Source organism: Platalea leucorodia (genome assembly GCF_965183815.1).
Source record: "Platalea leucorodia genome assembly, chromosome: 5".
Classification (NCBI taxonomy): Eukaryota; Metazoa; Chordata; class Aves; order Pelecaniformes; family Threskiornithidae; genus Platalea; species Platalea leucorodia.
In genome coordinates, this window is record NC_138827.1 from 75,916,648 (window position 1) to 75,941,960 (window position 25,313).

At 37.2% G+C, this 25,313-nt stretch overlaps 1 protein-coding gene across 2 annotated transcripts in view; it reads left to right on the forward strand.

Annotated features, from left to right (window-relative positions):
• The window catches only part of ZNF385B (zinc finger protein 385B), a gene marked incomplete at its 3' end in the record, with an annotated part of 151,548 nt that overhangs the window by 121,480 nt on the left and 4,755 nt on the right, over window positions 1–25,313 (forward strand). For both annotated transcript variants that reach the window (XM_082312261.1, XM_082312260.1), the window contains one exon: window positions 6,220–6,382. In XM_082312261.1, the coding sequence (XP_082168387.1) occupies window positions 6,220–6,382 (163 nt within the window). The remainder of the gene's footprint in view (window positions 1–6,219; window positions 6,383–25,313) is intronic.

Consider the following 25,313-nt stretch of genomic DNA (forward strand, 5'->3'; position numbering starts at 1 on the left):
ATACTCCAGAGCAGAATAGAAGTTTTCAGGATTATTACACATCTGTTAAGTCTTCCAGTTGTAAATTATCAATGTGGTTGAACTGTTATTGGCAGAAGCTTTTGTCGTATTTTCAACAAAATATTTTTCATTGGAGATTACCATTGTATTGACACCAAATGAATACAGCATTTGAGATAAAATTGCTGTTGGGAAGACTTCCCATCCAGGGTGGAACTCCTGCTTTAAAAAGATGCAGTAGCAAGGGGGAAGAAATAGGAGCTATGAGCCACCATGTTCAGTTCCATTTAGTTGTGGCACTCACGTGGTATTGCAGAGCTTAAGGCATGAACCCAGACTTCCCATGGGGATACTTCAGAGTCTCCCTTTATTTCTGTATTTCTCCTTCCTAATGTCATGCTGCTCTACATATATTTAATTTTATCTTTTAATTGTCAGACCGGATAATGTGGTAGCAGATTCAAGCATTCCACTTAAGTGCTGGCAGCCCAATCAATGGTCTTATTTCCATCAAGACCTATTGAAGGGCTACTTCAGGTGATCCCGAAGAAACCTGAAAAAATCTTGATCTCACACACATACACACTGAAGCATTAGACTTAGTCAAACCTTGCATCAGGTTGTCATTGAAGGCATCTGGTAGGTTAATATTTCATCTCTTTATGTAGTAATAAATTCAGTTAATTAGTCATTCACACACCAAATAGATTCTGAAACTCAGTCACTTGTGAACTGTCAAAATGAATACTGCTGATTTCAAATATACTGTCAGTCATTGCTCCTGACAGGGGTAATTTTCTGTAATCTTTTGTACTGCAGTCTTACCTAAATTTCAAAGTTTTCTTAAAGGTAATACCACTATCACTGAATCTGTATGATCTGTATGTTTCCTGGTTATCTATACCTTTCTATATATACATACCTATACATACACACATATTTAAGTTTATGCAAAGTAAAGCTACTGAGGTTATATTAAGCACTATAATATGCTAATGATATTCACATTTATTTTAGAAAGCATGTTTACATGTAGAAGATGAAGATTTGCATTGTTGATGTTTTAATAGATGCAATCTAGTATATAAGGCTAACGCATTGTATGTAGCCTCACAGTTTAACTTCCTGATGCTTAGATTTCAAGCTTAATAATTTGGAGTTGAAAGTAGCAATTAATTTTAGATTTTAAATAAAATGTAATATTTGGCTCATTTGCGTGTCTCAATGAAATATATTTTTAAGAGAGGGAAAAACTTGTCCTCTATTATAACCAAGTCATTAATCCTTATAGCATAGAAGGCTTTCTTAAAAACAAAAAAATCATAAGGTTTAATTGGTTGGGGTTTTTTAATTGCTACTTAAAGACTCTAAATGGAACTGAAAATCTAGATTGCTTAAAGAGAGAATGGGCATCCTCCCACCATTTTAAGGTTTAGAAATTTGAAAAACCATGGGAGAAAATTGCATATTTATTTGTCTGTCAATTATATTCTTAATTATTTGCAGCTGAATTCAAAATACAGCTTTTCACTAAGCCATGATCTTCTAAAGATTTAGACATCTGTTTAGTGCCTTAAAATATGCATCCTGTTGATCAAAAAGTAATGCTAGGCAAATGCATAAACACTTTCGTGGAATTTGGCCTGTCAGTACAAAGGTATTTTTTGCATCTGGTATTTAATGTCACATTTATTGCAGCTTAAAGCTTTTCCTCTTCATTAAATCTTACTAGCCAGTGCTTGACAACTTTCTATACTTTCTAATAAGTAGAGGGATTCCATTTTAAAATGTCGCAGTGTACATATATCAAGCTAGTAGACCACAGTCAGTTTTAGAACCAAGTGGAAATTAGATTTTCCTTTTAGGTAGGGAGTTCTTTCACATGAAATATTTTCTTATTCCACTTTTTCAGAAAGTGTCCTCCTTAAGCTAGTAAGCATTTCATTTAAAAATTATAATAATAATAATAATAGTTCAATGGTGACATTTAATTTTGATTATATAAGCAATAAATTTAACTTAATCTTTTTGAAATAAAAAAAATTAGTCCAATAATATTGAATTGTGGCACAGATAAATTATTTTACTGTAGAATTGATTCAGCCCTGCAGTAAATGCAGCCCTCTACACTGGAATAAACTATTATGCAATTAAAAAGCATCACAGTGCATGAGTTCAGAGAGATTAATTAAGGTTACTTATCTTTATTTTGATTTTTCCTAACTTTTTTATTTTCTCAAATATTGTTTTGGTGATATGGAATTTACATGAATTAGTTGTACTTAGTTTAGCTAATGTTAGTGATGATCAAAAAGTACATTCAGTATCCATTTAAAATATTGCATCCCTAAGATACTTACTCTTAGTTTCATTTTATATTTTATTGGGGTTTTATATTAAAACTGGTGAATTATCTTTCTTTTATACTTGTGGCTTTTAAACCTTGTGTGTACAGAACTTCCTTTGAATTATCAGAGAAAATGAAAATAAATGTTCGGCTTCTTGTCTTAACTAAAAATGAAAATTTTATGTCATGTCTTATTTCAAAGATATGTTTAGTATTTCAGTGATGTATGTTACAAAGCTCATAACCTGTGCTGTATTGCTGTATTTGTGTCAGAAACAAGTTTTAAATGGGACTTGGAGCAAATATGTTTGCCTTCAATGTCGTACTTGCGCAAATATTTTATAAAACTAGGGTTAGTAATGATCAGGATATTACTAATCAGAATAATTGGTACCAGTAATAATCTGAACTTGTGTTCCAGTTTCAGATTCCCACAGGCATTCTTTTTTTCTTTTGCTTACTATAACTCCAGAAAACTCCAATGGTTTTTGTAACACGGTTACACAGAATGCAGTTCCGTGATGATATTGCATTTCAGTTACCAAAAGGCAACTGAATCAAATGATTTATCCCACAGTGGATAATAAGCAAACTCTGAACTTCAGGTGTATCTGAAAGGGTTAGAAAATAGTGCTTATGTGGCTAGGAAACATTGCTTCAGTACCTCAAGGAATGCTCCTCTAACTTCATGTTTGAAAAGAGTATCTGTGTTTCTACTCACAGAAGAGAGATGAGTTGAAGGAGCCTAAAAAACAAAGGTTTAACAAAATCCAGTCACTGGAAGTTGAAACTAGACAAATTTGGTGTAGAAATAAATGGTAAGTACTTAACTGACAAAGTGAAGCACTGAAACAGTTTACCAAAGTAGATCTTCCATCCCTAGCTAATAATTTAAAATCAAGGCTGGACAATTTTTTTCCCCCAAGGAATATGGACTAGTTCAAATAGTTTTGGAAGAGGCTGGTGTTTTCAGAAGCCATACTTAGATGGTCATAGGAATACCTTTTGGCCTTATAATGTATGAATTTGATAATAAAAAGATCATAATCATTACAAAACTTAAATCAAAAGTGAGTCCATTCACCACGTTTCCATAAGGCTTTGCTTGTGTTTCTGGAAATCTTAATTTTAATTCTGTCTGGGCTTGTTTGTTCTCAACAGGTCTCATGTACACTATATGAGGATTGAATGAAGGGAATCAAAGACTGTAGTAGGTTATTACTGATATTGCAGGCATTATTATTGCAAATATCAGCAGAAAGGCTTATTATCAAGGAATTGACTTACTAAGTCTTTCTCTTGAGTGCACTTATGTCTCTTATGTTATAGCTTTGGCCTCAGGCAGCATATGATCTTATCAACAGCACACATATGCGCAGAGCATAGAGTTCAAATATTTAAAGGGACATCATCAACTTGAGAATGCTTGAGTGGAAAATCCTATACTTGCTATTATTTGAAGTTAAAAGTATTGGAACGGAAAGGGTATATATACACCTCAATTTTTAACTTCACTTTTTGTACACTGTAACATGTGAATAGTTTATTTAATTTTGTTGATGGTGAACACTCCTTTTAGTGCATCATGTAGCAACAGGAAAGCTTCAGAGAAATGGACAAAACCCAGCCAGGGTGGAGAGAGACAGGGTGAGACTCCTGTGCCTGCGTAAGGCCCATCCACATAGCAGGGTACAAACAGATCTGTGCTCCTCTGCCCACATTCAGAACTGAAGAGGTCCAGCCCAGAAGTTGACAAGTGTCCCTTTAAGTAGTGCACGTAGTAGTAGTGGTATAGCTGTTTAGTTTTTTTCTTTATAATCCTTAAATTGTGTTTGTACACGTGTTAGTATTTCAAAGGTTTTAAAATCAAGAAATAGTTTAATAGCAATTGATGAGTAGACTCTTTACTGTTTTTATAATAAAGTTTTTTTAAAAAAAATATTAATTTCAAAGGAATTAAAAGTAAAACTTATCTAGCAGCCTTTCTTACTGAATGCTTGCTTACTGTAATCTCCTATAAAAGAAAAATGCAGCCACAGCATGTCACATACACTATCCTTTTGAGGTGGAAAGCACTGTGTTTCACAGGATGTATAATCACTTAAGATGCTTCGGTGTATATGAACTTCACTCCTTTATTTTAGCGGCAGCTCTCCATCAGTTTTAATGGTGCATATAATTTTTGTGAGGACTCCAACACACTGTCTATTCTCTTGTCTGGTCAGCTGTTTCTACTCTTCACGTACACTCTACCATATGATAAAACTGTTATTACATGATGTCCCAAGGTGACTGTATTGTAATGCCTATTTCTGCTGATCTTAAAATGATTTTCCTTGTTATGGCAGCACTTTTTATGGAATTGAAATGTCTTAGATGTTATAGCTGCTTTTTATAAAAAGCATGTGACTTGTTTCATGGCTCGCTTCGTTTAACACAGTGAATGAAATAAAATAGTCCTAATCAATTGAAGTGAGAGAATGTGTTTTTGCATGAACATAGTAAAAGTTACTTGCACTGATGTTCTTATATGCCAGGTGCCAAGGTGTGGTCATCTGGTTACATGAAGCATGCTTTCTCTGAGTGTTTTACTTTGAAATAAACTACAATATTAACTTCTTTAGTTAATATGTAACCTTCAATAGAGGCGCCTAGTAGTATGTCTGAAATAATTTTTAAAAATTATGTTTGGAAATACTTATAATGCAAAGCTATTGCTGAATAGTATAATGTTATGAAAATAGACTGTGTTTTGTATAAAATTATGTTTCTTACCCATTTTTGGTAAATTAATTTCTTACAAAGTCAAGAAAGATGTTTAAAATCCTTAGCTGAAATTTCCAAGCTTTGGAGTTTGTATTAAGCATGTAGTTCCTTAGTTTTGCACCTAACAAAGTGGCCTGATTTGTCAAGGCAGCCGGTTATGTAGAGTCAGGAACAATAATGGGGACTCAAAATTACTGAAAAAACGGGCATTTATTTATGTGTCTAGCTTTAGCTGTGCAACTTCAAAAACACTGGCCTAGTTTCTGAAGATAGTTTTAAGACAAAGTTGAAGTAAACATTACATCCCAGTACATATTTTTACTGTTCCGTTTGGGCAAACCAAGAAGAGTACATTATATATAAAGCAATTTAGCAAAAAAAAAAAAAAAAAAAAAGGGCAAGCTAATAAATATAAGCTCCTCTCCTTCCTGTCCTTCAGGTTCCAATTTTCTTAGTCTTTGGAAAAAATTATTCAAGGCAATTTATAAAACAAACAAGACTGATAAGTATTTAGTTTTCTGTGTTTTACTTGGGTCTGCTGGAGTTTATAGGCATGGTGTTTCTTCATTTTAACCCTTCTTGCTTGATCTCATAGTGAAGTCATAATGTCATTAATGCCTGTTTCAATTGCTGTTAGTGCAATGATGAAAATACTCTATGACTTTTGTACTAGATCAAACAGAAGGAAAAAGGGATTATTTCCTCATGTTACAGCACGGTACGTCTTTCTAACTACAAGCAGTAGACTAGGGAACAGTACATGAAAATTGAGTAGCATCTTTCTCAATTGGATGTGTTTACATTTGTATAGTGCTTTAAATCTTTAAGCACCATGGAAGCAAAGAATTACATTAGGAGTGACAGAGCTTTATGTAATCTCAAAGCCCCTTTTTCCAAGTTACTGAAAACATGTACCATTCATTAAAGTCCTGTCGTTGGAATATATAAGAACTTACATCTAGGAAAACTGTTAGTATAAAGCTATTAAAATTTTCTAGGTGGAATAATACGGCGCCTACTATTGAAAGTGTCACTTTTCTGCCTTGTCATCCATTGTGTTATATAGAAATACAGAAAAAGTGAGCCTGATTTGTTCTCCTTTGTAGAGCCAGGCCGAGGCCCACTACAAAGGAAGTAAACATGCCAAGAAGGTCAAAGCACTAGAGGCAACGAAAAATAAACCCAAAGTTGGTTCTTCCAAGGACAGCGCAAAGGCTAATACAAGCTGCTCCACCACGCCAGTCACAGCCAACATCTCTGACAAATCAGGTCAATGAAAACTTTTTGTTCTATACATTCTTTATTTTCTCCTTTTTTGGTGTTTGTACAAGAGAATCTGGTTGCATGACAGTGATCCATGACTTGTGTTTTCTAAATACTTACTATGCTTTCTGGTACAGAATTGATTAGTTTTGATATTATCAAAGTGCTTTTTCACATCTGTGAAACAGCTGGTGTGCCTGAATGCTAAAGTCTACTTTTTTTTAAACTTGTGAAATTTACTCTTATAAAGTGTGGATGTTGTTCGTACAACAATGATAATGGATGGATGTGGGTGGAGGGGCAAGTCTGAGATGTATGTATTTAGCTGAAGCACAAGAAACCTTTGCAAGAAATTTTTCCTTTTTGAATAGGATAATATTGCTCAAACAAGAAAATACACCTACAGAAATGTAGTGAAGCCTCATGGCATGGATATTTCCTGATTTCCACAGCTCAATAATGCTTCAACATCACTTTTTTTTTTTCCCCCATATTAGTAATCTGAGGAAGATCAGTAACACTAATTGCAGTGGAGTTGCTTGAGTCTCTCTCTGCTCTGTCAGTGTTGTGTTACTGAATGAAACAGGAGAATTTCCTGAACTCGCTGACAGTCTGAAATACTGTACTTGTTATCCAGCAGAAAGCACCTACTGTGGGTTATCCAACTGTTGGTCTAATGGACTGCTTCAGATAAATTTGCTTCTGCCTTGGTAGCCATTTATTATCCTCTTCACTGGAGCTGAGCTTGACTCAGATGTCATGAGGTGAATGACACAGACAGTTTTCTGACACACACACCAAAAAAAAAAAAAAAATTTCCATATCAGTGGCTATTTGTCATCTTGCTCTCTTCACAGCAGCACCAGAACTGTTTGTGTCTGAGTCTTTAGCAATGACAATGGGTCCCAAACTTTGGGTTGATTCACCTAGCAAATCACATTTTAGGTTTGAGAGAGATAATGTGAATCCAAGTAGCATCTTCAGGTAAACAACCCATGTTACTATAAAACATTAGCAAACTACCATTGATCTAAACAAAATGTGGACTATTGAATGGAAAGAGATTTAAAATATTTGATAAATATTTTACTCTCTGAAATATCAAAAATAGCTTTGGTTAAAATAGCTTACTGCTTCAGGTGTACACTAAGACAACTGCTTAAGAAAGATATCAGTTAAAACTTTAGAGGATTTAACATGTTAAGAATGCATTCTGTGATAATGTAATTGTATAATGCCCTCCCCAACCTGTGCCAAAGGCTGAGGGCCAAATAACAAAAGTTTCAGCATCTCTTACAAACTCCATCATCTCTTCCATAAGTCTGGATCTGTCTCGTGTTTCCTTTGCCAGACTATGAGATCTGTCTCTGACTTAATTTTCTTCTTCTCTGTGCAAGGTACCTAAAATCATTCACACCTCTGCATTCAATTTTTGATAAAATAATCTCACCAATGACATGGGAAACCTGCTCTTGATATTTTTATATTGCCCTGTTTTGACAGTGTGTTGTTTTATGCTATTAATTACTCTGCACAAATTAGACAGATTACCATCTGTGTCTGTTGGATTATACTACTGCAAGTGTTCCTACATTAAAAATAAATCACAGTGGCAATTTAGTTAAATGCTTTCTTCCCGTTAGGAGAACAGTGGGATTCTCTGTGAAGGGGAGGCTCCTCAGAGCCTGTTACTGCTCTATAGGAGATTGTGGGTGGGATATTTGGGAGGACAAAAGCCTGAACCTGGAGTGGCAAATTCTGCATATATGGAGGGAATGCTGGTCGCAGAGGTGGGGAACAGCTTGGAGATTGGGGTTTTTACCAGGCTATGGACTTGAAACCAAACCATAATTTTTTTCAGCTGCGCTTTCCCCTACAGAGGCTATTGTTCATCTGTTCTTTAACATATGTTTAGCTCTTTAACATAATGCTTATTGCAGCTAGAGCAATCACTGCATTGCTTCTGGGAATCAGTGGTGGGGGTTTTTTGCCTTGGAGCAAATTAACTCATACCATTTTTTCTGACTATTTTAACACAGCTTTCATTCTCTGAGAAATGGATTATTACTATATATTAACTGTATAGGTATATTTTAGTTTTCTTTAAAAGATTTCTAGTACTATGTATTTCAGTTCATGTGTGTATTTGTGGTCTTGGTATTTTTTATCCTGATTTCCTGAGGAAATGAGACTTATGATCACATCATCTATCCTTCTTTCTGTTACTCCCCGGCCCTGTCTTCACAACTTTGACTTGTATTGCTTAGTGTCAAAAAAATTCATGAGATGAAGAGGTTTTAATGAAGCTCCTATAAGTTTGATGAAAATTGGCACCTGGGTAGAAGAGAAGCCTTAACTTATGGTCCACCCTGAGAGATGCTGCCATGTGAGCTCTGTTTCGCTTGGCCTGCTGACTGGCCAGGCACTATGTTTGCCTTCAGGATGGGGGATTTGAGAGTGTGTATGTGTTGTGTAGGTCTGAAAAAACTGCATTGGAAGGACATAAGATAGGGGCTAAATGGAATCAAGGAAGGGAATTAAATTCCACCACTTGTGGAGCTGTTGTTTAACCATCGTAATTTGGAGGATTGCTAAGTTCCTGAGAAATGTTCATCAAGAAATAGGTCATTTCTGCTGTCCCTTTCTTGAGTATTGAAGAAGAGAATGCGAAGCTAATCAGAGAAGCCAGTTTTAAGTTCTTGGGTTCCTTTATTATCTGCTGTACTTCCACTGGTATTAGTGCAGAATGGGTAGGGAGTATTATAGTAAACTGATAAACTGAATTTACTGTTCTCTTATAGAGGTCTGCTAATAAAAGGACACAACAGGAACGACTAGCAGCCTTTCTGATGTGCTGTCATTTTGAGTGACATAATGATGAATGATCTGGAGCTCTCCAGACTGAACAGTTGCTATATATTGAACTAAAGTGTCAAGTTAAGTTTGCTACAGATCCATGTCTTCCGTGGGTCAGACATAACATGAGATCCAAAACACTTATTTGTCAGAAGTCATTTTTGTAGTAGTAACAGGAAAAATAATTTCACTGTTAGCTCAGCTTGTGTGATGAATCTATCAAAGACAACCCCCAAATTCATCCAGTCCGTACTTTTCAAAACTTATGATGCAGTGGTCTCTCTACAGCTGTTCCTTTCAACTTGAGAAATGTGGTAGAACTACAAAAGTTAAAATTAATCTTTAAGGTCTTTTGGGAAGTTTCCAGAAGAACGTGGGCTTCTGAAGACAAAAGCGGCCTCAGCTGAATGGAAAGGGGTGACTCTGGAACTCGGTCTGAGCATGATGATGCCCAGGCTGTGACAGAGTGGTCTTCTCTGCTGACGCTAATAATACATTATGCCTCAGAAATTACTTTTGTAAATTGATCATCAACAAACATGTAATAATAAAGCCATAGCACTGTAATGCTGAGTTGGCTGCAATCTCAGGTAAGTGGATATTGATGGGTTGGATTGCACAAGTTTTGTATCCTAACATGATTAGACTACTATGTGATCTTATTTTCTAAGCCCACAACTCTTCACCATTTAGAAAATACTTGTTTATTTGTACTTGTAAGTACCACCATCCTATCCAGTTCACTATTTCTGCAGACAGGAAGAAAATGCCGCAGATGATGCGTGACAAGGTGGCTGTTCCCATACCTCTTGTTGGGTCATGTCTGCTTGTCCAGATGGGTATTTGCAGATTGGAGGTGTCCGTAGGGGACCCTTTCATAACCCCTCTCCCACACAATTTCTCTCACCACCCAGAAGTGTCTAGTAATGGCTATAGAACAGTTTCATATGCTAGAAAATCACTGTTGTGACACTGCAAGCTTTTTTGTAGCTGCTTTGAGACATGGTTACAGAACAGCGGTGTTAACAGCACTGGGAGCTGCTGTTTCATGTGGGGCAAAGACTCCCTTCCCTCCCTGTGGAAGCCCAGGATTTTCAGGATGGCTTCACACAGAAGTATACATATATGTATGGCATATATGTATGGCATTGCTTTAGAAAAGGGCAGGGGTAGCAACCAGTACATAACACAGTTTAGAATATTTAGAGTATGTTTTAAATATAGCTCTGAGAATGCAATAGAAGATGGTGTCTGTGATCCTAGGTTAGCATAGTCTAGATGCTTACAGTGATGAGTCCTTTAGGAATGCATATGATAATAACTGTATTGAAATGTCACTGTTTACTTATCAAGCTAAGAGGAATTCTTTGATCATACTTCCAAATCAAAATAAATAGTTCAAAATGAAGCAGACATATGATGTGGTATGGCCTTCTTTGCATTTTGCTTTGATACAAAAATCAGGAAGTAAATGCAAGTGTTTTAAACTACTCAAAAGAGTCAAAACCAGGTTTCAGATTATAAAAGTAAGGTCATGTTTTTCTGTCTTTGATCCGTTCAGTATGTGCTCTATTTCCTTTGTGCCATTGAGAGCTGTTTGTGAAATGATAGGTATGGGCGTTTCAAGTTCAGTCCTCATTCAAATAAGATCAGAAGGCTCTGCTACTTGGGACTTAGTAGTACAGGTAAATCCTTTGGATGCTCTGTGAAAACTCCTTTTTGTTCAGCTAGTACAGGGATAGGCGACATTACGCACCTAACTAGGCCAAATTTTAGACCCTGTTTCAAATCCTGACCCCTCTTACTACTGCTTTGTTCTGTAGCCGTTTTTCAGGGCAGCTCAATGAGCAGTTCACAGGGTCATGGTGATCATATTCCAGCATATGAGCAGTCCTATGCTGATCTGCTGTGTATGGCAAGGACGGCAGGAAAGGGATGTGACTGGAAAGTTGTTTGCCAGCTTCTCGTTCCTAAGCGGGCCCTGTAAGAGTTATTCCAGTCGTTACAGCTGTATAACTAAAACCAGCTGGAAGTTGTTCTGAGGAACATTGTCATGCTAGAGTGCAGTACAGTGTCTGACACCAAACGGGCTAGCTCACATTTTGAAAACAGCCTAGACATGTTGATGGACCTAATAAATGCCATTTGATGTCATGTAGACATATGATAATTAGTTGGCCCATTAGACAGGACTGGCAAATCCAAGCTTTATCAGACTTAGAAAAGTTGACCTTGAGGTCTTGTCTGTGGGTTTTAGTTCATTAAGGGCTTTCTGTGGGTGCTTTGACAACAAAACTGAGTGTTTTTTCCTTTTATTCCTGAAATAGAGTGCAATGTGTTGAATCACATTTGCTCAGGAAGATTACATAGGGTTGGATTTCTCTAGTGTCCCAAGTACCAGTGCTGTTTATTCATCAACTACCAATGGGGTGTAATGTCACAAGGGAGGGCTCAGTTCATATTTCGCAAGTCCACCATCAGGACACTCCCTTCGTCACGTTGCTTTCATTGCTTATTTTAAAAATCTTTCTGCCAATGCTTAAATTCTAAACTTTTCCATATGTATCTCCGTACTTGGAGTAACCCTAAAAATGATACCAGTTCTCTTAACAAAATCCCTTTTCACCTTAACATTTATTTCCATTTATCACCTTGTTTTCCACTCATTTTAAAGGAATGGCTTGTTTACATACCTCTAATAAACTTTTTTTTTTTTAGATAATCCTTCAGAAATAGCTAGGAGATAGAGACACACAGCCTCCACAGCTGAACTGTGCTATATCTGTTCTGGGGAATTCTAGGTTATTTGTCATACAGATATCATTGTAAGAACCTCAAAGTTTAGGGTGTTTCTAGGGCATTTATTCTTCAATCTTTAATTCTTTGTAATGTACCCAAGTCCTCTAGACCTCAAAATATGTTGTGACAAAGTTGAATTTTGAGAGTGGGGCAGGGAGAGAGAGGAGCTGTAGGAGAGGAACATGACAAGCATGTGTTTGGCTTGCTGTCCCCCAATGTTAATGAGCCGTATTTAGAGGTTCTGTCTGACGCCCCTCAAAGATGCTTGTCGTTATGTCTAGCCTCCATCGAAAGCTACTGATGACCCTCATCGGTTCTTCATGTTTATGCTTACATAAAGAATTCTGCTGAAGTTGCATGATTATTTTATAGCATATATCTGTGTTTATGTGTATTCACATAGTGCCTGCTAAGCACAGGCATATTTCTGTTAGATAAAGGCATTAGTTTATGGTCAACTAAGTAGTAAATTCAATCAGGTGCAGCCACTAAGGAGTCGTTTCAAGGGCATTTTTTTCATTAAACTTTCTGAGGATGGCAAGTTTTGTTCTTTTTTCATTCAATGTTTCACAACCACCTGAAGATCGCTTTATATTGCTGCCTTTTGAAACTCTGTCCCCAAAACAGAGGTAAAGGCACAGTACAGAATTTTCTGCTTGACCACAGTGCTTTTATAGTTGATAATATGAAATAGAATTAATAAATGCTCATAAATTCATCACAGATACACTGTTGCAAGTACCGTGCCTGTATTTACATGAACATTATATTATCAGTATTGATAGGTAAAATATACTGTCAGTGGCACATTTAACGCCTGTATTGAATTTAGTAGTAAATAGCTTCCAGGCATTTTCTGGTGGGTTATTTCAGCAGCTGTTTCAGGAAGTTGCTATTTGGTTTATGCTCTTAAGATGAAAGGTTAGCCAAAAAGATAATTAGCAATTCAAAGTCTATTAACAGGAAATCATTATAATAGGTTGGATCTTTAAACACTTTCTTCCCTGTCACTGTTACTGTTCTTACTTTTCAAAAGTGGATATTCAAGCCTCATCTTTCCATGTGTGCCTTACAACCTGAATGGAAGAGCAGTTATTCTGCACGTTTTGGTGTTGATAAACTCCTCTAAGTTCCTGGAAGTCTTCAGGTATTTCATCAGTCTGTCTATAATAATGCTAACTAGCATATATCAAATTCTGCATCTCTACTGAAAACTGATTATAGGTGCCATTAACTGAAAAATAAGCTCTGCAGCTGACACACTTACATTGATGAGCTGTTGCAATTCCTGTTCAAATTGAAAAAGGTCAATCTTTTCTTTCTCCAGTTATTACATCAATCAGAAATAGATGCAAGCAGGATTTTGTTTTGAAGAAATGGTAAGCTTTTTCTCCTGCAGTAATTTAAGCAGAAGCTCTACATCAACAATATATTGTAAGACGAAATAAGACTGTTTTTGGGTGCTCTGCTCTGTGCCTGAGCATTCATGTGTCCTATATTATTAAAACTGTATGCAACTATTACTTTTACTTGCTCCAGTTCTAAAAACTGGAATTTCATTGCATGCTTCTTCATTAGCATCCTTAAAATTGTACAGAGGTTTTTTTTTTTTACTTTGGGGAGAGGTAAAGATAGGCATTGGGCCAAGCAAGAATGACTCTACTAATGTTGCTGGACACTGGGAGCAGAGCCAGGCATGCTCTCAGCTACTGGGTTTTTTTTAGCTAGATATATGTGGTCATTTAAAGAATCCATTTACATACATTGAATCTTTCAGCAACCCTTTTATATTGTGAAATCAGGCATCTATTTTTCTTGTTTGTTCTGCTAATGATGTGCCTATTGAATATCCAAAGATTTTTTTGGCTAGGATGATGAAGATAATGGCATGATAATGAGATGAATATGAAATAACAAAAATTACTAGCAAATGTATGTATGTATATTTCCATAGAGGACATAATGCCAGACAGGTGGCACTACCAGAGCTATTATGCATCACGTCATTCTTTACTCATTATTGTCTTTACAACATACTATTGCAAGAGTTCTTGAGTCTTCAGGTAAGGAAATGGAAAAGGGGAGGAAGTCGGACAAAAGAAGTAGCTGGCAAAAAAAGAGTTGAGACTGAGACACCAGTGTCACTCATCTGCTTTGCAGTTTTCTGTTATGAAGAAAGATAATCCAGAAGTATCCTAAAAAGTGAGAGTTAGTAATGAGATTTTGTAAAATTTGGAAATGAGAGAAATAAAATATCCCTTTCTATCACCTTGAGATGGTTATTATTTTGATGACGAATGACAGCATTATTTGCCTAAGTAAAAATTAATTTGTGAACCAAGCCCTAGGTTTATTTTTAGGTGACTAAATCAGTGGAAGTTCTATTTATGTAGGACTGAAATTAGCCCTTTAAATCCATTAGAATGGAACACTCCCAAAAAAGACAGCTGCTGGTTTTGTTGTGTTTTTAACAAGCCTGGGAGGAGTAGCTTTATCTGTACCTAATACTTTCACAAAGCTTATTAAAGAAATATATCGCTGAAGAAGTAAGGCCATTCTTTTGATGCCAGACATTTCATTTTCTCACATAATGAGAGAATAAATAATAGAATGCTGGCGATTACTCATACAATTGGTAGTTGAATGGAGTTTTGTCTGTGTCCAGTTGTGCCAAAGTTAAAGGTTGTGTCAAGTCTGTAAAATTTGAGTTAAATTTCCTCCTTTTCTCTCAGCCTTTGAGTGAATTTAGTCTCCAAATGTAAAAGAATGGGTCAGGCCCAATGCTGTTACTTCAGGATGCTTTGGTTTTGCCCCTAAATGAGATAAAAGTTCTATTTCTTAACCTTTTTTTCTGGAAAACGTGTACTTACGATTGGGGAAAACAGTCTTGCTGGTGGTTTTTTTCTGTATTTCTCAGCAACTATTTAAGTAAAGGAAAAGACCTCGGAGAGTACAAGCTAGTCTAGCAGCAACTTCCACACAATCAATAATGTGGCTTGATTTGGGTTTTTTTGGTAAATGTTATTTTTACTCATACTTAACTTTGTTTTTGTAACATAAATGTAAGCAGCATTTAGAATACAAGGAAAAATGCACGTTGCTAGGGGATGGCAGGCAATTGTGAGACCAAGAAGTTGGTGAGTTGGTTTTGATACAGAATCATTCAGAGATCCTGAATCAAAAACAAAAGCAAAAATATCCACGGCTGGCACATCAGATGTACTTAAATAGATCTTTTGAAAAAATCTTCCTTTGTCGTCCTTCTGCCTTAATTCTACAGCTGCTGTGTTATTGACTTGGTATGAGAGATATGCTACATTTGCTATAGCATAAAATTACACATACAAACAATAGGTTACATATTATTTCCTTATTACTTGTTTTCAAGGAGAGTGAAAATATTTTGATGTCTGTTAGACAAGTTATATTTGAAATGCAATTTATTGGTCAAATCTTGCGGGCATGACTAAATACTCTCAGTCCTCAGGCAAACCTGCCACAGAAATCAGTGAGAATGCACAATTATAGATGTCATTTAACTGAAATGAAGATGAGTGTTTCTTAGTTGACTTCAATGGCAGTTCTGCCTGGGCAAGTACTGAGTAAGTAGTTCAGACACAGGCCCGTGAGAATGTACTTGCATGCAGATTGTCAGTTCTTGATTCATTTATTTAGACACTCATAAATTTTGTATTGAGTTCCAAAGCACTTTAGCAGCTGTGGGTAGAATTTTATGATTATTTTTTTTCTTCACAAACGGCAACTGAAATGTGTTTCTAGTAATATATTTCAGATTCATAGATGGAGGAGGCAATGTTATTTTTATAGTTGAGGGGATGAACCAAGATATTTTTAAGCAGAAGTGAAGGATGTCTGGGCAGAATACAGTATGTTTGTTGTAATCTTTGAATGTTATTTTTCTAAGCATTCCTACATTATTAAAATATTAAAAAGACAATGCAGTACTACAGAAAGTTTGCATTCCAGGACCTCTAAAATAAATGTGGCAGGGTCTGTAATGGGAATATAAAATATTTACAAAATAATAGATGTCTGTTGTCAGAAAAAGATAAGCTTAACTAGCAAAAACATATACTTTCACCCAGATGAGAGTCACATTTTGTAATAACAGAACTTACGCTATATTTCAAACTTTGCCCAAACTGTATTATAATTGTCCAACTCTTAAATTTTTCTGTTCCAGCCAATACAGACTGGCATAGCTCAGAAAAGATAAAAGGTTAAGGTAGATGTAAAGTAAATTTGCCTAGACATACAGCAACAGGACCCAGGAAGACTAAGCTGTTGGATAGTCTCACTTTATGGATACTTGTTAAATTGACGTCCGCCCTTGCTAGCTGTGTGCTGTTACGTGTCCCCTGGTTAGATCCACCTTGTTTTCAACTGCTGGCAGCATAGTGCTACTGATCTTGCTGAATTTTATGAACAAAATTCTAATGAAAGTTTTCCCAACCTACTATACCAGGGGTGCGATGTGTCACTGAGAAATTAGGTATTGGCAATGTACACTAGGAAATTGTATTTGTGTTTGTAGACGAGCTGGTTTTCTCCAGAACTATCGCACTGCATTTACCATAGTTACCTGTTCACCCTATTCAGTCTAAAAATTGTAAAAGGGGGGAAAAAATGTATTACTCTTTTCAAATGAGGAAGAGAAGTCCAATATAACCTGCATTCTGTAAAAAAGCAGAATTGAAGACAAGCATGTGAAATGGAGACACAACATAAGTTGCTTCAAGTGACTGTTAGAAGTTAGTTTGTGTGCTCCAGACATAGTACGTACACTCCTTCATTTTGTCTAACAGTGCAGAATCAACCCTTCTTCTTGTACCTCTTGCTTTTGCACAGAGAAATTGCATTGTGTTAATATAAAATAATTGATTTTTGAAATGTGAATGCCCTCCCCCCTCCTCCCCGGTGAATGCACCCGGATTTTTCTTGATCTTGGTCAGTAAAACAGACCTAAAACACCAGCCAACCAACCAAAAACAATTCCCCAAGAATCCCCAACTATGCAAGGAATTGACTAAAAATTGTAGGTGATATAGTTGGATCATCTCAGACACCCCAGTAATTGGAGCAGCAGGCACTCTCTGTTCAAGAAGGTGTACAAATAGGTGTAGAAAAGGATGTTGCAGGGCAAGATTTTACAGTTGCAGAACTGTGTGTACTTCTGAATATTTTCTGATTTTCATCAGTTTGCTTTCAGAAAGATTAAACCCATCCAGAATTTCAAAACCAAACCTCTGTACCATTACATCTTTAATCTGATCAGTTGCAAACAATTTTGCAGTCTGAAAAAAACGACAAGTTCCCTTGTAAGAAAATTCCCTGGAGTCTTTGGTATGCCAAATCAGAAATAAAATATCTAAGAAATTAAGTATCAACATCACTGTTGTACCATAGCCAAACAAGCAGTACTTCTGAAATGAAAAAGATGCTTCAGCTCAGCCCATTGGAAAGTAGTGGTGCAGTTAATCGAATAATCAGTCTAGCTAGAGAGTTCACTCAATATTGCAGAGCCATCCAGACATTTCCTGATCTAGTTTCAGTATCTCAAGAAAATATGTTGTAGCTTATTTCAGTGCACATTTGTGTTTGAGATGAAAAGCTTTGTATTTATAGCTTCCATTTGTTTCTCATCTTTGTATAGAAACAAAATTGGTTTTCTTTAGAATGTGTCAGACAGGTTTATTTCATGTAACAACCTTTCATTGTATAAAACCTAGCCATTTACCAGACAGGCCTGAAGTACAAGAAAAAACATTTTACGAAAACCAAAGGTAATCAAGGGGTTAATAGATACACTGCGCTGCCTGATTTGCATGTAGGTTTGCAGTGGAATTTTTCTAGAACAGAGCCCTACGGGTTTTTCAGCCTCATTTCTCAGTAGACTGCACAACTGGTGAGAAAGTAGGTATTTTGTCTGACAGCCATTAGAGTCTCATTATTCAGCAAATGTGGAGATAACACAAAAAAGATTTTGAAATCCCTTATCAAAGTTAGCTAACTCTGTGTTAATGAGTGTCAAGAAATAATCTAATGCTCTTCGTTGTTTTTTTTGAGTGATGCTGAGATGCAGGACAGAGCGCTTGCAAATGCTGTAAAGGTTGTGACCACTAGTGACTTAATTGCTTTCCTGCTATTGCCTTTATGACATAGATTACTCATAGTGTTCATCTTTTTCTTCATAAAAAGGATAATTAATTGTGTAAGTGTGTGCTTTATTCCTTTATAGCAGCGTGAGCCAGCAGAAGATAAGACTTTCTGTGAAGAACAGTGTTTTGAAACTTGCTTTTCTTACTGGAGCTATTGTCTGCCTTTCTGTTCAGTAGCTCTTCTGCTAATATATTGGAGGCGGCCCTTCTTGTCCTTCTATTAATTTGGTCATTGGTCATCTTCTCCCTCTGTGTCTTATTTCAGGGCAAAGAGATGTACAGCAACTATTGTTTCCAATATGATGAACTTGTGGGTCCTCTCTCTCTGCGCCAAGCCTGTGTCCCAGGGTAGATCCTAGGGTTTGTTTAGTCAGTCCTTCAAGTACAGTGTGGCTAAATAAGTTTTCCCCACCTTGATTTTATTTTGTCATGGCTTCTTAATATCTCCCTTGATTACTTTCAGCCAGGCTTGTAACTTCTTTGACTGTGATCTCTCTACTTTCATGTGTTTGTTTTAAATGCTGCAAATTTTGTTACAATATTTCTGTGGTACAGCTAAAGCTACTGATTTTTCTCTCTCCAAATTCTTCATGTCCTTCACTTTCAAAGCTCTCCATACCTTTGTATGTCTTTTGTAATGTACTTTCAAGATGCTGACTTGCACCTACCACCCATCAGCCATTGAAACCAGCTTCCCAAACAGCTTCCCGGTTTTCCTGGTACTATTTGTGAAGAGCTCTGCAAACAGGTGCCAAACTTAATTTTGTTAGTCTCACCTTTGAAAATTTCTCTTTCTCTGTGATGGATTGAAAAACAGAAAAGAGCTTGTGAGACATTTGGCTGCCTGTGTTGGTGACCGGTTGTTCTATCTCTTTTGTGATTTCATACCTCGCTTGGTCTGGGGACCACCTAATTGTTCTGTCTGCAGAAAGCTTAGAACAGCAAGGTCAAATGACCGATTTTAGTAATACCGACTAACTTGCCTCTCTTTAGCATTGTCAATGGGCATATTTTATAAAGAAGAGTAGGAGGAAAAAGTGTAGTGAGAAATAAGGCTCACTTTTTAGTTTTATGTCGGATGTGCCAAGCATCTATAATGTCAAATTTTAACTGAGAATTTTATTTTTCAATAAACACATTTTTACTTGGTCTTTATTGATGCCAGTTTAGCTACAGCGATAAGCTTTTCAGCAAAATTTCTTGGATTGTATACAGCTGTAATTAATGTAATTGATTTTACCTTTGCTACACAGTTGATCAGGGAAAGAGCCCTACATACAGTAGTCTGACAACCTGATTGATTTCCTCTGCCCATTCTGTAATCACTGTATGCTTCAGAGGTTGTTTAATGCAGCCCAATATTCACAGGCATATTTGGAGCTGTTGAAATTATAGGGAGAACCTGAAAATTGGTTTCACTCAGTACAGATTTGCTGGTTTGGGAGATATGCTTGCTTTACCTCAAAGTCTCAGTTACTCTCAAAAATCAACACTTCAGACTAATACCAGTTCCCTGTAACACAACTTACGTGAACTCAAGGCAATAAGACAATCTTTGCACCACATTTCTCGTAACCCATAAATAAAACATAAACCCTTCCTTTCAGAAATCACTTTTGGTTTTAGTTACCATAGGCAGTGGCATGGTCAGAAATTAATTGAAGGTGTTCGGGGTCATCAAGCTGTCCATGTTTTTAAAAGTCATTCTTTCAGTAGTGATGTGGTACTGTAATATAACACTGTAGACAAGGCTGATTGCACCAAAGGATTTGCACCTTTCCATGCATCAGTTCTGCTCATCGGTTGCATAGCGTCGATAACCATGCAGTAATTCAGTTATACATTAAATTATTTTGTTGCTGTGTTTCTCCTAATGTAGCTGTTTTAGGCTGAAAATTGCATTAGAAATTGCATGGCTCTTTCCTTCAGGTTTTTCAAGAAGAAAAGGAGCCCAAGTATTTACTATTTTCTTACCTTTACAAAGGAGAACCATAAATATCTAGACTGACGAAAGCAGTTTTTTCAATTATGCTCTTTTCTAAGCTGGCACTATGTTCTGTTGTGCGAGCAGGTGGAAGAATTATAAAAACAAATCTCCATTTCTAGGATGGGAAATTAGCAAATCTCTTAAAGGAGCTTCGGTGTAGGGTTGTCTCGAGCAGCAGTGGCCACTTTGCAATGTCTGCGTTGCCCTTCTATTGTAAGTACTTTCTGTATGGCTGCTGTTCAGTGCCTGCAGCTGGGGGATGCAGTGAAGGACCTGGCACAAGGAAAGGTGCAAAACTGAATGCTGAATCTCTAGATTTATACATGACTTTTAGAATTCTGTTTGCTTTTATTTGTATTAAGAATCTCAATTCTGAATTAAGAATCTGAATTTTAAGTTACTTTTCCACTGAAAGTAGTACATATATGTTCGTGATGAAGTCCAAATTAGATCTTCTACCTAACATGCACCAAAATCGTCACTCACACTGAAAAGGAAAAAAAAAAAAAGTTATTTCCTAGCAATAGAAAGCAATACCTATAGGCACATTTTAGTATGGTAAGAGATCATTTTAAAACATAAATTTATAATGTGCAAATACATATATGTTATAAAATAGTAAACTTCACACAAATCACAAAGTAAACCAAGCGATCTCTCTTAAAGGTACCTTATAAACCAAACTGCTTAATGGAGTGGTTGGGGCGGGGGGGGAATATTCTTTTTGCTTTCTGCGTGGACTGCATTCATTGCTGGACTATGACCAGAGGCAGAGCATTCATGTTCAGTTGTTCACCAGGAAAGAAAATAACTGAAAAGAAGAGATGCATGTTGTGTGTCAGAGGGAAAAAGTTTTATGATAACATTTTTGCCCCTTTTTGAGCTAGGGCAAACCCCATTCACTTAGCTGGACTAGGATGTCAGCAGTAACAGGTAGGTCCTGTAGATTATGCCATAGCAACTGTAGTGGGAGTGGCATGTCCTGCAAAGATTGGTAAATCTCTTAAGCTGGTCTTGCTCTGGGAGCTAGAACCTGTTAGATTTGAACCTGTCAGATGTTATCCTGCGCTGTGTCCTGACTTTGGTACATACAGCTGAAGTGAGGCAGTACTAATTAGATAAATAAGTCTTGAATTCTAACATGGTGCTGACACAAACATAAGGCAAACAACCAGAAATATGTGAAAACAACTTCAAAGCAGAATTGAAACAATGTAAGTAGGCGACAAGAGCATTGATATTACCGAGCCCAAAGCAATACTTAATTAGCTAGCTTTATTTTTTCCTTGGGCTCTATTTCAGAATAAATTCAGGCTTCAGTAAGAACTTGAAATGAACCATTGATTTAATTCTCTGGAGTCTGGAGGAAAAAGGAGACTTAATTTAAAGACAGGAATTTAACACAGATGAAATATGGCCTTTCTGTGTAGAAAAAGAACATAGTCGGGTACAGTGCAACAGTATGGGTCAGATTTTAAATGAACCCCTTGCATGTGAGTTAGGATGTAAACATTTCAACCTGACCCTGACTCAGGTAGAATCACAGCTGCAGTTTTCTGGGAGGAGGTTGGTACTGCTGTGACCTCCTGTTTCCAGCTGCGCTCTGCAGAGCGGTACAGCAGAAGCCAGTGGTACGGCCCTGGTCCTGGGCAGGGTGGGCTCACTCATGCACTTCTTTGGCCTCTGCCTGGCTCTGCTGGGCTCCATGGGCTTGGCCCAGGTGGAAATCAGAGCAAATTTGAGCCTATTCTCAATAATACTTGCCTTCAGAAATAGCAAGAGGACTATAATCCTACCACTGCATCTAACCATCTACATGTCTTTTATACGGTGATTACAGTTTGGAAGTATGTATATGCACGCAGGCATTAACAGTTACATTTCTGATTTCTGCATGGAGATATTATTTGTTAGCCCTGTGCTATAAGTACAAATAAGAGAGTAATCTTCTTTGTGCTTTGTATATACATACGATTTGCATTTCCTGTGCTTTGAGCAGTTGAATACTTGGAATTTCTGTCTCAAACATAAAACTGTAAGTAATGGTGTTTTGAATTCTGTGGATTGAAAACAATAAGCTGTTATCAAAAGCCCATTTGGAGAAGTGCAATTTTCTGATTTTAGAAGCCAGGAAAACCCAATCCTGGCCCCACTGCAGTGACAAATATGCACTTAGCTCAGTGTACTTTCTGTGGGAGTTAAACTGTATAATAACCTTACAATTATGATCTTTGAAGATGTTCTGCATTAAGCGTTTAGAATGGTGGAAGGAAACATTAATTCATAGAGGGGCGTGTGTCTCTCTTTATACACATACATCTCCATGGATGAAGAGCTTATTTGTGTCAGGAAGCTTTCCAAATGATGGTAGTATTATGTGAACTGAGGTTCTTTCCAAAAGCTGAGATACTGGCAGAATTGAGCCCAGCTGGATGCTGGTAACTTCTCTCTAGTTTTCTAGAAGTTCTCTTGTTAGCTTGTTATTCATTATATACTCTAGAATTGCTTTGTATTATGAATAGTGAAAACACTGTAAATCTAGGGAATATTTTAAAAATTGATGTATTACATCAGCTGGTGGCCAGCTTATGTGTTGGTCGACAGCAGGCTGAATATGAGCCAGCAGTGTGCCCAGGTGGCCAAGAAGGCCAACAGCATCCTGGTTTTATCAGGAACAGTGTGGCCAGCAGGACTAGGGAAGTGATTGTCCCCCTGTACTCTGCACTGGTGAGGCTGCACCTCGAATACTGGGTTCAGTTTTGGGCCCCTCACTACAAGGACACTGAGGTGCTGGAGTGTGTCCAAAGAAGGGCAACGAAGGTGGTGAAGGGTCTAGAGCACAACTCTTATGAAGAGCGGCTGGGGGAGCTGGGGTTGTTTAGCCTGGAGGAAAGGAGGCTGAGGGGAGACCTTATCACTCTCTACAACTACCTGAAAGGAGGTTGTAGTGAGGTGGGGGTCGGTATCTTTTCCCAAGTAACAAGCGATAGTACAAGAGGAAATGCCTCAAGCTGCACCAGGGGAGGTTTAGATTAGATATTAGGAAAAATTTCTTCACAGAAAGGGTAGTCAAGCATTGGAAGGCTGCCCAGGGAAGTGGTTGAGTCCCTGTCTCTGGAGGTGTTTAAAAGATGGGTAGATGTGGCGCTTAGGGACATGGTTTAGTGGTGGACTTGGCACCCTGGTGCGCATCAGCTGGCATTCCTGCTGGCCCCCTCGTGTTCTCTCTCTCACAGGAGAAGATGATTTCTGCCTCTAGGAAGTGTTTCAAAAGCACCAAATCTTTATGCTTACATTAAAAAAAGTACATGGGAGACAACATAAAAAAACCTCCAAACCAGAAGTGTAGTCTCTATATATTAATATACAGCTTGTAGTTCTGCAGGTGTATTATTCTTTTAAGGAGGAACCTTCCTTTTATTGCACTCAGGTTCACATATATCCTGGTGTTATGTCTTTTGCAGTCTGGCATAATATTGCATAGGACAACAACAACAAGTCTATTTCCCTGTAATGTGAATTCACAAATGGCAGAGGTTCAGTGTGTTTCCTTTGTAGATGTTAGCACCTTTGAGAACTTTTCATATTGAAAACTTTAATTTCAAATGCTAGCAAATGCTATTTATTAAACGTGTGTATTTTATGAAGACTCACAAGTCATATAATGTGTTCTAGATTTTTGCAGATGTGACTTATTACTATAGAGACATTAAAATTGAATAGTCTATGAACTATGATTTAACATCACTTTCTTTTGTCATACTTTATCAATCAAAATACCTTCAGAATCTGGTTTTATCATTAATTTGCTCCTAATAGTAGTCTTTGTACTTGATCATTTTCAATGTTTAATACAGTTCATATCATGTAATTTAAAAGTAGTTTTATCACTATTTTAAAAAATAATAATTCTTTTATTAGAATTTTCTTTCTCCTGGTTTTTAACAATCTGAAATTGATGTACTGCAATGCACTTCTGGGAAATACGCCAACAACTGTGGGTTGTAGTTTCAGGATGCCTGTTCATAGTTCATATGCACTCTCAAGTGTTTGTTGTAGGGGGTACAGTCCTGTTTTCAGAATTCTTGGTAGCACAGCATTGGCCTGATACACAGAGTGATGTTGAGGCAAAGTCTGGTAGCTGTAAACATAAAGTGCAACAGCCCATATTCAAAAATAACCAAGCGCTCAAAATAGAACCTAGTTTTTCAAATCAATTCAATACTATTTAAAACTGTGCCATAGGTTTCAAATGGGATATGAGTAGTTTTTAAGGGGTTGCTGTTATGTAGATATTGTACTTGCTTAGATGATAAAATTTGATTCTTGTTCAGAGTGACAACAGGTCACTCACACAATCATTTCTTATGTCCATATTGTCAGGGTTGCTCATACCAGAACCACTATACTGTCCCCCTCCCATCCCATGTTCTTCATAGGTGAGCTTGTTTTACTGCCAGCAGCTAGTATGGCTTGTGGTCACAAGGACTGCAGTTGAACAGCTTAAAATGCAGTGAGCCGTTGTAGACAGCACGTAGGCAAGGAGCATTTGAATACTGGCTCTGGCACAAAGTTCCTCTTTAGGCACAGTTGGGACATTTAATCTCTTGCCTTGCAATTGCCATCTGTTAAATGAAGTAATACCTGCCTACCTGTCTCATGGGAGGACAGATGATTGACTCGTGCTTGTGAAGTGATACAGGAATGCACTGAATGCATGTCAGAGCCATCTGACCTCCAGATATATGCGGAATTGTTCTTCGAAAAACCTAAAAATACTGACAGCTGTGTTCATGTGTGTAGTGTAGTACCATAATCAACTCCTGTAACTGAAATGAGGGATATCATATGTCAAGATGGTGCTGGAGCCTTTCAGTGTCCTCCCAGTGACTTTGAGAAACTTGAGCCATTCCAAAGACAAATATATTGCTTTTCAGAAATATTTTTGTAATCCCCAGTGCAAAGGCTCACGTGTTTCTGAGCACTCTCCAGTCCTTAACCCTGGCTGCCTTTGGGCTTGCTTGGGCTCCTTTCAACTGGCCAAACGCAGCATGACAGCAACAACAGCTGGCACGAGCTTGTTGAAGTCATTGCTATTCACTGGTAACCTTAAAAA